Source organism: Pteronotus mesoamericanus, unplaced genomic scaffold (genome assembly GCF_021234165.1).
Source record: "Pteronotus mesoamericanus isolate MK-2021 breed Mesoamerican mustached bat unplaced genomic scaffold, CSHL_Meso_final contig_123, whole genome shotgun sequence".
NCBI lineage: Eukaryota > Metazoa > Chordata > Mammalia > Chiroptera > Mormoopidae > Pteronotus > Pteronotus mesoamericanus.
In genome coordinates this window covers 1,165,757-1,180,081 of record NW_026555049.1, presented here as the reverse complement: position 1 = coordinate 1,180,081, position 14,325 = coordinate 1,165,757, and the positions used below count along the sequence as shown (strand labels likewise).

General features: G+C 55.7%; 1 protein-coding gene across 2 annotated transcripts in view; it reads right to left on the bottom strand.

Moving 5' to 3' along the window:
* Window positions 1–14,325, bottom strand: part of SORL1 (sortilin related receptor 1) — a 168,586-nt gene that overhangs the window by 141,037 nt on the left and 13,224 nt on the right. For both annotated transcript variants that reach the window (XM_054587637.1, XM_054587646.1), the window contains exon 2: window positions 5,670–5,786. In XM_054587637.1, coding sequence (XP_054443612.1) covers window positions 5,670–5,786 — 117 coding nt within the window. The remainder of the gene's footprint in view (window positions 1–5,669; window positions 5,787–14,325) is intronic.

Sequence of the window (14,325 nt, the reverse complement as noted above, 5' to 3'; positions counted from 1 at the left end):
GAGATTAGCTACCTGCCAAAGCCACCCAGCTGGTAAGCAGCTCTGCGGCACTCGGACCCAGGCTGCCGCCTGCAGAGCCAAAACTCCGAGAGCCAGGACGCCTCAGGGGGAGGGTGCTAGAATGGGAGCTGTCCGATATTTTGTGCCTAGACTTTACTGCCTGTGCAACGTGAGATGTAATTAATATAATCAGAGGGTTAAAAACAAGTCTGATAGATGAACAGAATATGAATAACAGCTTAGTGAGGATTGGGTAAGCACTAAAGAAAGATGAACTCCAAGACAAATGGAAGCCACTAGACCCCTAGACTACTCCCAGGAGGCGGACTGCCTTCGCGGCCCTGCCTTGAGGGCTTTCTGTAAGCCAGGCACTGCGCCAGGCACCAGACATCCGCGATGTGGCCTTTGGGCACAACCTAAGAGAGGAAGCTCACTTCAGGGTAACATTTCTCAGGACACAGTGCTCTTTTGTCTACACTACATCTCTTCATCTTCAGAAACTGTGAGTCATTGTCACCTGGCCTCCGTCAGTACCAGGACCGCGGCAGCTCCTCAGTGAAGGCGTCTGGGGTGAATAAACACACAGTCAACCACGAAGCAAGTAGGTGAATGGGCTCCACAATGAAGGAAAGAGCAAAACCAATGAATCGGTAGGTGACCCAGTGAAAAACTTAAGAGATGATAAAAACTAAGCCTCAAAGAAGTGAACGACCAGCCCAAGGTCATACAGCACGTATGTAACAAAACTGCTTTGACAGGTTCCTCCAGTTCCAAGTCCAGCTGTCTTTCCACCCCTGCAGGCAAGCAGGCCTTCTAGGAGACGCTGCCTGCGTGCGGCCACACTTCTCTGCTGAAGAGGAAGGCCCCGCCAGACCTGCGGGCCAGGCTGGGGGAGGACCGCTGGCCAGCAGCCGCGAGGCCGCCTCTCGCACATCCAGAGCCAGCCGGGGAGCCTCCCCCTGCCCCTGCGGCCCTTCCCACGGGAGGGACAGCAGTGCTCACACCAGAGATCTCCGCCCTAAACGACACCCTCTCTTGGGATCGCTTACTTAATGGAAGTCAAGAGTAAGTATGCAAATACCATAGAATTTCCTTTGTAGAATCTAACGAACAACAAAAAAGAAAAGAACAGCCTCACAGATGCAGAGAACAGACTGACAGCTGTCTGAGGGGACGAGGCCAGGGGAGCTGGCGGAAAAGGGGCAGGGCTAAGAAGAAGAGCCAACCCTGGCTGGCGCGGCTCAGCGCGCTGAGTGCTGGCCTGGGAACCCGAGGGTCGCCGCTGCGATCCCGGCCGCGGCCCGGGCCCCCGTGGGGGGCGGGTGAGAGGCAGCCACGCGGTGTTTCCCTCCCTTTCTCCCTCCCTTCCTGTCTCTCTAGAAATAAATAAATAAATAATTTTTTAAAAGAAAAAAACCTAAGAGACAACAATAGGGCGAGGACCAGAGGGAAAGGAGGCTGCAGGGAGGAAGAGGAGGGTAAAGGGGGATCAATGGTGATGGAAGGGGACTTGACCGAGGCTGGTGGGCACACAGCACAGTGTACAGGTGATGGTTTATAGAACTGCACACCTGAAACCTACCTATTAACCAACATGAGCTGGTACATTCAATTAAAAACAATTTTTTTAAAAAGTTAAGTATGTAAAGGTCCATCCTCCACCCAAAGGTTCTCAAATTGCTCACGAACCTTCCTTTCTTCCCCAGGTTAAACAATTCTGACACACTTTATCCTACCCTCATGGTTCTTATTTCTATGTGACTGACACAGACCCTGAGCTTAAGGACGAAGGCCACACTCAGGGCTGTGCCCGCGGCCCACGCTCCCCCCCCCCCACAGTGCCAGCGGCGGCGGGTGGGCGGCTCCGCACTGCGCCCCTCCCTGCCCGCCCCCCGCCCCGCCCCCCGCCCCGCCCCACTCTGGCTGGCCCGCCTCTCCTCCGCGGCAGCCCAGGACCATGCCCCGGCCCCAGGCCGGCTGGGGGTGCGGGCCAGCACCCTGCCCTGGGGTACCTGTCTGCACTAATTAGCCCTCGCTCACCCCCCTGTGACACTGCTCCCTGAAGAACAAATGGCAGGGGGAGGAGCTCCTGAGCTGCCGAAAGCTGCTACCGACAAAGGCAACTCCCTCGAAGTGAATGATTTCAAGTTATTCTCTCTGTATTTCAAAACCATGTAATGATATCGGGGAGAAGGAAGAGTGGAAAGAGGAGAAGGGATGAGCGGGAGACAAAAGGAAAGGATGGGGGAGGGGGGTTACAATGTACAGAAACCATCTCCTGCCTGGCCCTACTCCAGGTGCGTCTGTGCCTGGGCAACCGTCGAACGCCTGCGCGCCGCCCCGCAGGACACTGGTCCCAGGGAGCCCGGGGCGGGGCCTGAGACTCTGCACTGCTCACCGGCCCCCGGAGAACACCCATGGTGCTGGCCCATGCACTTCAGGAAGCAAGGTTTTCACAAGTACTTTCTCCCTGGCAGATAAGAAGACCAAGAGGAGGTTACGGGATTGGCCTGAGGCCGGACCGCTGAAGACCGGCACAGCCAAGGCTCAGACCCAGGCGCCGTGATTTCAGAGCTGGTGCCCAGCCAGAGAGCACGTGCCAGGCCACCACGGTCTGCGCCGGCAGTGAGCGCAGCAGGTCCTGGAAGGGTGTCACCGCGTGCAATGCTCAGTACTGTCTCATTATGACGTTGATGTGACGCCCTAGCAACTTGTTTGTATCAATTTTTCAATGGCAAAACTGGTCTCATTATACGTGTTTTGCTTAAGGTTGCAGAACCCACCAACACCATTAAGGAGGACCCGTGTACTGGTCCCGCCTCCCAGTCGACCCCGAGGGGCACCGGCCATGCTGTCTCGCCACTCTGGGAACACAGGCGGCAGGCCCCACGGTTTCTGACACGCCCCCTGGTGGACTCTGAACGTGTGGTGGGCACTATCTCTGGACAGCAATACGGCCAACTATGTTGCATCTGAGTTCTTTGCACAATAGGAGAGAACAGAAACAAAGAGGTGCGTGGGAAGGTCAAGATAAACAACACCCCTTGTTTCTCTGCACCCACCAGACCCGTCACAGGGGACGAGCGGTGCCGCAGGAGCCGCCGTTCACAGAGTCCCGCGTGGCACGCGTTCATGAGGACACGGTTCGTTCACTTCTTTTCCGGATTTGCTAGCAAACCTTCCAGATTCCAGCTTCCAGGCCCATCCTCCCCCCGACAATGAAGAGCCATGAGCTGGCCAGTGCCCAACCCTCGCAGTTCCTAGTTTGCGTGACTTCTTTCCCATCTGAACTGCGGGTGGGCCCCACAACCCGGTCCTCTTTAAAGACAATGTTATTGCTCCTACTCCAACACAGCAACTCCTGCCTGAGTCATGATTTATTTTTGCACTCACTCTTCACATCAGAACATCTCAGCTTCATCGGCCAATTTTTAATGCAGCTTAGGCAGGCGGGGGACACCCCTGCCATCTTATTTATTACCTCTAAGCATCACATCTCCTTTCCATTCAATCTGACGTCTGCACCGCTCCAGAACAGTGTCTTACTTCAAGTGTCCAACGGTCCCTCCGAACCACACCCAGATATTTGGACAGAGGAAGAACTGGGTTTGGGTGGACTGGCAGCACCAAGGGGGCCCACCATCCTGGTTCCTCCTGGACTGAGGGTGGTCCCGAGATGTGGGTCTTCCAGTGCTGAAGCCCAGGCAAGCTGGTCGCCCTGGCAACACTGCATCCTCACACTGGCCTTAAGTGTCATTGGCTCCAGCTCTCCCACAGACATGCTACATGACCTTGTGCTCGTCTCCTGTTTCTCCCGCAAAACCGGAAACAATTGTCACGGTCTTTACCTATCTCACAAAAAGAACATTACTGGGCAAATAATTTTGGGATGCATAAAAACCCTAAGGAGGATTTTCTCACCAGAGTGGGGCACAGAGCCACCTCCTGTGTTCACAAGGGACGCCTACAGGCAGCGACCACGCGGAACACACGCCGGGGCCCACGGACTCTCGCGGGGCCCGTGGGCACCCAGGCGCTGCCAATCCTAACGGCATCTAAGCCGGGCTAAAGGCACTGCCCCTCAGAAGCCGGGCCCTGCTTGCGGTCACGCCCCCACTGTGGCCCTCAGGCGCGGCAGCCCAGTGGGTGCGGGCGGCCTTGCTGCTGCTCGGCGCCCGCCAGGGCGGAGCTGTGCTTCAGCACGAGCAGTCCCTTTTCTGCACGCAGCACACAGCTCCCCTGATTCAGTCACCTGCCCAGAGCACATTCAATTCAAGGAGCCGACACAGAGGGACCTCCCAGGGATCACATCCATACTCACGAACGACAACTGCGTCCTTAGGCCGATGTGGCAGGAGGCTTCCTCTGGCCGGAGCACAGACTAACCAAAGCTCCATGACCTGCTCTTCTGTGCACAGCTTCACCCTGTCACCACGTCAGACCCTGACCCACGGCAGGGACAGCTCCCCTTCCCTACGCGGGGCCGTCGGGAGCGCAGGCCGAAGACAAGCCCAAGGCCAGCTCTGGCCCTGGTGTGCTTTACTTGGCTCCCACATAGTATGTAAAAACTGCATGTTAGCTGCCAACTTGTAAGAATCAGCAGTTTTCACATAAAAATCCAGATCTCTGTGCTTCTCTTGAAAAATAAGAAGATTTGGCAACACCGGGCCCTGCTTCCTGCTAGGCAGCCCGAGCTGAGAGCCAGGGGCAGCGAGCCCCTCAGAGGTGCTCGTCCCCCAGGTCGCAAAGCCCTCCCCAACGCTGCGCGTCTCTCCGACACTGAGACCAAGTGCCAATCCCCAAGTTCACACTAAGACACCAGTGAGGGGTTCCCGAACCTGTACCTCTATTAAAAGTGGAAAAATAGCATACTGTCCCAGAGGGCCATGTACTTCAGAAAAACGGAAAAGCCCCTTATTTGTGGAGGTGAAGAGCACTGCAGCCTTGGAGGCGGCTTCACTCCTGCCCACTGCCCCCCGCCCCTCACAGGCCTTCAAGGACGTGGCCCTTGGCCTCAGGTCTTCCGAGCACCTGAACTACCACACACTGCACGAGCTCACTGTTGAAATTAAGAACATGAGCAATTCCACCCTGGCTGGTGTGGCTCAGTGGGTTGGGCGCTGTCTGCAAATGCAAAGGGAGCAGGTTTCGATTCCAGCCAGGGCACAGGCCTGGGCTGGGGGCTCGTCTCCGGCTGGGACTGTGTGGGAGGCAACTGGTGGATATTTCTCTCCCTCTCTGTCTCCTTCCCTTCCCCTCTCTCTAAAAATAAATGAGATCTTAAAAAAAAAAAAGCGCCTGAGGAAACCTGGCTGAACCATTCACCCTGTTGTAAGGTGCCCGCAGAAATGGGCATGTGCGGGGCCCTGCGGCCCTGCCAGGCTCGGAGCGGACGGGCAGCTCTGCCCAGCACGGTGCTTCCGGCATTTTGCTGAGCAAATACATCCCCTCATATTGAGCCCCATCACTTCACACAGGTGAGCACACGGCGCACGGCTCTGCCGGCCACTGACTGCACGGCCCCGTGCTCAGCAAGCAGGCGGCACTGACCGCCTCCTGGGTCCTGCTGTTAGGCAGCCCGTGCCACGCACGCCCAGGGGGGCCCCGGGAGGGAGGGTCAGAGAGCACAGGCAGCACAGAGGCCTGCCCAGGGAGACGCCGATACTTACGTCACTGCTCCTGGGTCTTGCCAGCGCCAGGCTGTCTCGGGCTAAGGCCACAATCACGTTGCTTTTCTCTCCAGCCCAGTGCACCACCATCTGGTTGTGGGAATCATTCAGACTAACCTGCAAGAGAGAAAACCAGCACAGACATTAGGACCCATGACAAGGGATGGCCATAAACATCCTCACACAAGACTCTCTCCGCCTGTCGCTCAGAAACGACGAAGAGGCTTAAATCTGGAGCAAGGGCTGGGCAGCCTATTTCTCCTCCTAGTCAGAGCCCATCAGACTCCACTTCCCCAAGAGGGAGCACCAGTCCTCTGCTACTTCAAATGTGACAGGACCGCAAAACGCCTTCTCAGGCTCTCGCTGGCAGAGCCCATTACGTCGCCTTCTTCTGTCCTTTGTGAAATCGGCCTCTTGTTCCCCTCATCCTCACTGCAGACACGGGACATGCGCTCCCAAATGGAAACATCTTCCTCATTCAAAAGAGTGCGAGGGGTCTCTCTGCGACCCCGCGCCAACGGGAAGGGCCCCGCGCCCCCGCTCTGCGCCCACGCTCGCCTTCCCTGCCCCCCTGCGGCAGCGGCATCCTTAGCTCAGAGCAAGGAAGAGTGAGAGGAAAATACCAGTGAAACAGCAGCTTTATTCAGTTAGCTTTGAAGTGTCCCAAATAAGGAAATATTTTCTAGGCCTCCAAAGAAACGGCCTTTGGATTTTTGTTAGCAGTAGCTCCCATGCCTCTGAATTTTGTAAACCAGTAAAATAAAAACAAATTAGAAAGGCCAACAGGAGATTGGTGGGCCACTTTCTTTTTCGCCAGGTAGGAACAAAAACAGCCACTGCGTCTGGCGTGACTCATCTGTCCCCTGAATCTGCGTCCCCTGGGCCCAGGCTGCTGCGCGGTGGGGTGTGACCTGGGTCTGTGCTGCCGTGCCAGCCCCTGGAATGTGCCAGAAGGCCTCAGGAACCCCAGCCCCCCGCTCCTCCACAGCCCCGGCTTCTTCCCGTCCGAAAGCTGCCTGCAGGCCCTGGAGTCCAGAGAGCAGAACGGGGGGGGGGGGGGGGGGGGCCTGAAGAGAGAGCCCTGGGCTCGCTTTCCTATTCCCCTAATGGGAGATGGGTGCACACCTGGGAGCTCCTGGGATTTGTCTGTTATGTTCCTAACCCCCGAGGCAACTGGACCACCTTCTATAATCACTATCATTTTTTAAAGAAAGGGCATTTTAATACTGAAACCTGAAGAAACCTACAATCTCAGAATAAAGAACAGTTCTTTTAGATGGTTGTTGCTTATGAAAAACTAGCCACATCACTTTTGCTTTTCCTGTTTCACTGGTCCCTGGTGGCAGCTCAGGGCTGCCATGGAGAACACCTGAGCCAGAGGTTTCCCGTCCCCTGGACCTTGCTGTGAGAACAAGCCAACCACCAGGCCCACCCACACGGATGGCTGGAATTCACACTCGAGGTCAGCACAGAGGTCCAGGGCGCGAGCACGGCGTGCGCTCGCCTCCTCCGCCGCTCGGCTCAGGCGGAGGAAAGGAAAGGCGCTCCGGGGCTCTGAGCCCTGCCCCGCCCAGCCTGCGCGCCTGCCACCACCTGCCTGGCGGGGGCAAACCGCAGGCCCGCTGCGCCGGCCTCCCCAGCCCTCTTCCTGCCGAGGCTCTGCAGCAGAACCACCCTCCCCCGGCCTCTCCCCCTTCCCCTTCTCACCCCTCCGCCCTGCTCCCCGCCCACGGCTTGAGATGCTTTCAGATACCACAGGGGGAGGGAAACGCCGGTGCCCAACCCTGGCGGACCACGACGCAGGGGCTGATCCTGAGCTGCTCGGCTTCGGGTCTTAGGCTCCTGCCCCAAATGTGGTCCTGGATCCGAACTCTTGGAAAATATTTGAAGTGACACCTTTTTAAAGAAAAGATCCTTCACATTTTTTAGGAAAATAGGTCAATCCCAAAATGTCCCATCTCAGATAAGTCCAGGCAAGCATCAACAGAGAACCCTAAATAAAAAAACATAAGTAAGTAGCCTTATGACCCAGTGATTTCACTTCTAGGGATTTATCTGAAGAAAGAATATATGCACCCTTCTGTTCAGTGCAGCGTTATTTATTTAAAGATGTTTATTTCTTTATTTTTTTAGAGAGAGGGGAAGGGAGGGAGAAAGAGACAGAGAGAAACATCAATGCAAGAGAGAAATACCAATCAAGTTACCTCTGGGAAGCACCCCCACCAGCGACTGACCCCGCCACCCAGGTGCGTGCCCCGACCGGGACTCCAACCGGCGACCTTAATGCAGCTCTGCGGGATGACCCCAGCTGACTGAGCCGCACCAGCCCGGGCTGCGGCATTGTTTATTTACAGTCGCCAAGGAACGGCAGCAACCCAAGCGCCCATCAACCGACGAGGGAATAAAACAGCTGTGGCACATACATGCAATGGAATACTACTCGGCCATAAAAAGAATGAAATCTTTCCATTTGTGACAGCATGGGTGGGCCCCCTAGAGAGTATGGTGCTGACTGAAATGTCACTCAGAGAAAGACAAATACTGTCAGATTTCACTTCTATGTGGAATCTAAAGAACAAAATAAACAAAATTGCACAGACTCAGGATGTAGAGAGCGAGCTGACGGTGGCCAGAGGGAGGGGGTTGGGCGCTGGGTGAAGAGGGGAAGGGATTAGGAAGTACAGGTGGGTGGTTACAAAACAGCCGCAGGGGCGTCAGGCACAGCAGAGGGAAGGCAGCCGGTAACACTGCGACCACTGCGTGCGGCGCCCGCTGAGGCCCGAGACGCACTGAGGGAAACACTGCGTAAAGTACATGATTGTCTAATGACTAAGCTGCACACCCAAAACCAAGACATAATGTAAAAAAAGGAAAGTAAAGGAGTTGACCCAGAATGCCACAGGAGAAAGGGGCCAAGGGGCACTCCACCAGCCTCGGCCGCCTCACCGCAGCCCTTCCCTCCCCCCACCCCCTCCTCCGGGGAGAATCCGGAGGCGCTGCACCCACAGAGGGGCCCTGAGATTTCAGACCCAAAGCCTTCTCCCCGCCAAAAACATCCTCACCCTTAGAACCAGAGAGGAATAAACTACAGAAGTTACGCAAACGTCAATGCAGTAAAGGATCAGAACCTGGAACAACCGTCCGAGGTCATCGGGGGTCCGGGACGACAAAGCCCACCAATATTCCTCTTAACAGTCCCTCTGGCAAGTAACAGGGCACTCGTTCTCTGCCCAGGTGCAAAGCCTTCGGTGATCAGAGCGGGAAAGAGGTCTGAACACCATGTGCGGAAGCCTTCTTTCTGCTCAGGGAACAGGGTTTACGAGGCCCCTCAACCAATCCTGAGAGAGGGGGAGGGGAGAGAGCGGCACAGAGAAGCTGCAAGGGCATTTTACAAAGTAGCCTAGAAGGTGAGCTTGGTGGAACACCTCAAAAAATTGACGTTTTTATTTTATCAGATGGCCCTTTTCTTCCTAATGTGCAGGCTGTAAAAGGGAAGCCCAGTGGAGAAAAAACCTCCCTGGCAAGAAATGGCATGTCCCAGGGCCACCAGGCAACTCTCACAGACAGCGGAGCCCCTCCAGGCGGCACAATGCCAGCCCAGCACGTCCAGGTCCTGGGAGGGTCCTTGGCTGTGTCATCACTAATCCTCCACGTGGCCCAGGTGGCCCAGATGGCCCCCTCCCCGGCGTGAGCGCAGAGTCGCTGGGAACCCGGGCCCCCTGAAGACGAGGACATGGGGCCGGAGGGCGGGCCAGCAGGCCGGCCACTTCATCATTGGGAAGATGTGCATTCTGTCCTCTGGCCTCACCTTCCTCTTCTCTGTCTCTCTGTCTCCAGTCGCACGCCCCTGCCCCCCCACCAACAGGAAAGAGGGGGGAGAGATGGCTGGCTCCCCACGGAGAGTGACCAGGACACCAGAGGCCTGGGCGGCCACCAGCCCCCAGGGGCACGGCAGACCTCGGGCGGGTCCCTGCCCTGCACGGGTGGCCTCAGCTGGTCTGAGTCCTCCCCCCACCCCCAGGGATGGGCCCGTCGGCCACTGGGGGCCCCCAGGCCCCTCCCATCCGCCCTGCTCACTGAGGTCCGAGGCAGGCGAGGGCACCGACGCAGACCCAGAAGCGCAGGCCTGGGAGGGGCAGCAGGGGTGGAAGGGCGGCTCTTCCAGGCACGTCCCTCGCGGTGAAGGCCCCAAGGGACCAGCGACTTCCCCCCCTTCCCTCTGGGAGCTCGGCTCCCGGCTCCCGGGGCAGCAGCGTGGCGGCGCTCTGACAGCAGCGGTGGGGCGCCTTCCCTCAGACGGCACAGGGAAACACCCCCACGAACAGCCAGCCGGCGGGAGGTGCTCAGGCTGCCAGGAGGCTCACAAGGAGGTGCTTAGGGGTCAAGATAAAGCCCCAGAGGTCAGCTGGTCCAGGGGCCCCCAACATGGCTGACAGAATCACCCCACTCCTGCTAATTCAGAATCCCTCGGACCAGAGCCCAGGACTCAGTATTTCTCAAAGATACACCCCCACCGCCATGTCCCCAACGCGGTTTATTTGGGGAGCAGTAAGTCTAGTCCATTCCCCTCCCTGCTGGCAGGACCTGGGACTTAAATGGCACTGGCTAGAGGACTGATTCCTTTGGGGGGAGCTGTCTTTGGGTAATTAGGGTAGGTGTTAAAACTCTATGACCTACTGATATACAAGGGAAACCTCAAAAACACTATGCTATTGAAATAAGTCAGACACAAAAGTTGTCTGTATTCTATGATACCACTTATAAGAAATGTCCAGAACGGGTAGATCCGCAGAGACAGAACGCGTACTGGTGGTTGCCAGAGGCTGTGGGGAGTAGGAATAACTTCAATGGCAAAGGGATTTATTTTATTTTGCAGTGATGAAATGGTTTGAAACTAGACAGAGGTGGTGGTTGCACAACATTGTGAATGTGCTAAATGCTAATGAATTGTGCACTTTTAAACGGTTGTTATGTGAAATTCAACTCTTTTTTTTTTAAAGGCTCTATGACCTATAGAGCACATTACACTCCCAAGTGCTGGTCCGGTACCTAGGCACTCCCGCTCTTAAGAATTGCTTCTTTCATCTCACTTGGATGCTTCATGCCACCCAAACAGGCAGCGAGGATGAGTCACGGAGAAGCAGCTGAGGAGCGGGTCCAGCCAAAGCAACCCTTCCGAGTGCCGCTTGCAGCACCACACACGCCCCCGGGTGCCGGATCCCTGGCTGGAGGACCAGCCTCAGGCCCCGGGACACCACCGCCAGCTTCCAGCAGGTGTCACACCCCCAGCGGATGACGCCCCTCCATGCGCGCTGCCCCTCGGCCCACTAGCAGGCCCTGGCGTTCCCGAGCGGTTCGATGGCCTGCCTTTTTTCGGAGCGAGGGGGAGAGCCTGCTGCCCCCAAGCCCTAAGCTCTGGGTGGTTATCGATCAAAGGGGGGCGAACGCTTGTTGTGTGCAGGCTCTGAGTGCTCGTGCACTCTCGCACCGATGCCTGTGAGCCTGCGCCCAGGCCCAGGAGGCGCCAGGCACCCCGGGGGCTCTTCAGCATCTCTTCCCTGTCAGGAGCGTTCACACTCCTTCTGGGGGAAAATCGGTGGTACAAACCTAACTGGTAGAAAGGAATTTGCAATAAAACCACAGTACAGGCATTGAGGCTTCTTCAGGAGAACAGTGGTCCTTCATGGCCGCATATTGTCTCTATTCATTTCTCCTGCCATCTTTCGGATTGGCCAGACCCCAAGATCAGGATGTCCTCACCACTCCCACGCGGCCCCTGTGCAGAGCACCGCACCAGGAGAACAAATAAGGCAGCCTGGTTCATTTCTCTGCCTCGCTAACAGCGACATACAAAGAAGCACTTTTAAAAGTCTACAGTGAAGTATAAAACAAATATCCTCTCCTTCAACTGTGAGGACAGAGGCAGCTGCTAAATCCCCTGACCTACAGGACAGGCCTGAGGAAACCAAAGACAAACTGCTGTGGTCCACGAACAGCAAGGTTCTCTCCAGCCACCTGTCCGCAGCTCCTGAACGCTGGGTATGCAAATCGCCTGGGCATCCCTTTCCAGACTGTGCTCTCACTATATTTAGTAAACTCATTATCCTCCCTGGGCTCTCCGCCTCAGAAGAAGGGCTGAAGTCTAGGTTAAGAGCTCCCTGCACAGATGCCCTGGCTGGTGGGGCTCAGCAGACTGCGTGCCAGCTTGCCAACGGCAGGGTCACCGGTTCGATTCCCAGTCAGGGCACAGGCCTGGGTTGCAGGCCGGTCCCCAGTTGGGGCGTGCAAGAGGCAACCAATCGATGTTTCTCCCCCTCTCTCCCTCCCTTACCCTCTCTGTAAAAATAAATAAATAAAATCTTAAAAAAAAGAAAAGAAAAGAAAAAGAGCTCACGGCACAGAGAGAGCGCCAGCCCACGGAATCCCCACGCGCTCAGGTCTGCGTTGGCTCCGGACGCTTTGCCCACAGAGCTCAGTGACCACACTGCTGATAAACTCAGGCCGCCCGTCTCACAGAGGAGGGAGAACAACCTGGGCTAAGAGACGGCATTTCACTACAATCTCCTAAGCAGAATCACAGGCTTGTTTGAGGGAATAGGGATGTATTTCCTAATATAATATAAATACATATATACCTTCTCTGTTCTCTTTACTAAAAGGGTGGCAGCCCGGTTTTCACAGCCTTACAACATTAATTCAGAGAGACGCCTCTCGCTTGCTGATCTCTGCAAGCAGAGTCCACTCACCACTGACCGCCACAGGCCACTTCCTCCAGGGACACTTTATGCTGTTCAAGCAGCAAATAGCATACTTTGCTCTTCCAGCAGGCTTTCTGTTAAAAAGAACCTGTGAAAAATCTCCTTGTCATGAAAAAACTCACCCCTTAATCTACCAGTTAAGAGACTACCATCCTGGCTGGTGTGGCTTAGTGGACTGAGTGCCGACCCACACACTCAAAGGCCAGCGGCTCAGTTCCCTGGAGGGGCACACGCCTGGGGTGCCAACCCGCTGGAGGCATGCAAGAGGCAACCGATCACACATCCATGTTTCTCCCCTCTCTTTCTCCCTTCCTTGCCCCCTCCCTAAAAATAAATAAAATCTTTAAAAAGAAGAAGAAATTATCAGGGTCATAAGACTGTCAGGGAACATCTAAACCATCTTCCGCATTTTGCAGGTGAAATTAAGCCCACAGAAAGAGAGATGATGTTCCATACATACATCAAAACCCAGGGCCCAGGCCAGGGAGAGCAAGCTCCCCGCCCCTCCCGCCCCCGCCCAACACTCAGTGTGAATGGCTGCTGAGCACCCGAGCCAGGACCCCTGTTAAGTGAGGTTCTCCTCTGAATCCAAAGCCATTCCCGTGAGCTCTTTAGGATGGTTCCAAAGCATCTCCTTTCCCGGACTCTCCTCTTCACCAGCTCCTTCACTCAACACACACTTACTGAGCACTTACTCATACACCGCGCGCCCAGCTAGGAATTAGGGAAACAGCCGACTTCGGGGGTGGGGGAGAGAGCCGGCTGCATGAGGACAGGACCCAGGGCCGGGGCAGAGCAAAGCCAGGAACAGGAGGGACTCGGGACTTGCCCCACTTGAAAAGTTAAGAGAAAATTAGTGTAGCCAGGAGTGCCAAGGAGAGGGTGGGACTGGATGAGACCTCCAGGTTTTAAAAGGAAAAAGGAGAGTCCACAGCAGAAAGGCTGTAGGCCCCTGGCTGAAAGCAAAGTTTGCGTGGGAATGCTCACGAGCGGCAAAGGCACCCCAGTAAACCAGAGGCAGCAGAGTCTCAGTCTCCGCGTTTGCTAGCTGCGCATTTAGCGATGCCACGTCACCCTCCTGAGCCTCAAGGCGCCCATCTGTGAAGTGAGAGTAAGGACAATTCTTCCCCGTGGCAGAGGGCTGTCACAGGAGTCAAATGTGGTACTGGCCATAAATATACTTCATAAACTTCAGAACGCTAATACTTTATTTCCTTGTGATATTAGTACATTTTTTTATACCAAATAAGCCCTTCTCCACAAAACGGCTCCCTATGAAAAGTCACTGCAAGCATCTCCAGGTCACTGCCGAGAACAAGGACGATACGCCACGTGCCCGGCGGGGCTCGGAGCTCACCCACGTCCTCTCCAGTTCAGCTGAGCTCAGGAACCTACAGACACCTGGCCTCCCGTTCCCAAGGCTCCAGCGCAGTGGGGGCACTCATTTCTAGCATTTTCCGCGCCCCAAATGGAAAGCATTCCAACCTTACATCCAGGGCTGAAGGCCTCAAGACCTTACCTGACCAGCGGCTGCTTTCCTGGCTGCGAGGGGAGCCAAGGGAGGGAAGGCCCATTTAACACAGCGGAGGCCCACACAATGGACGCCCTGAGTCCCCAGGAGGGCAAGGCGCCCTGTGGACGCCCGGGCGCGCTCTGAGCGGTGACCCCCACAACCCTGTGCCGGCGGCCGCATCCACCCTCGCCCAACTCCCCACATGCGCCCGTGAATCTTCTCCTCGAAAGATTCGAGACCTAATTGAGACCAGAGCAAAATTAAATGACATCGAGACCAAAAAAACATTCAAAGGACCAATGAATCCAGGAGTTCAGTTGTTTGAAAAGGTAAACAAAATTGTAAAAAAAGAGAACCCAAATAAATAAAATCAGAAATGAAAGAA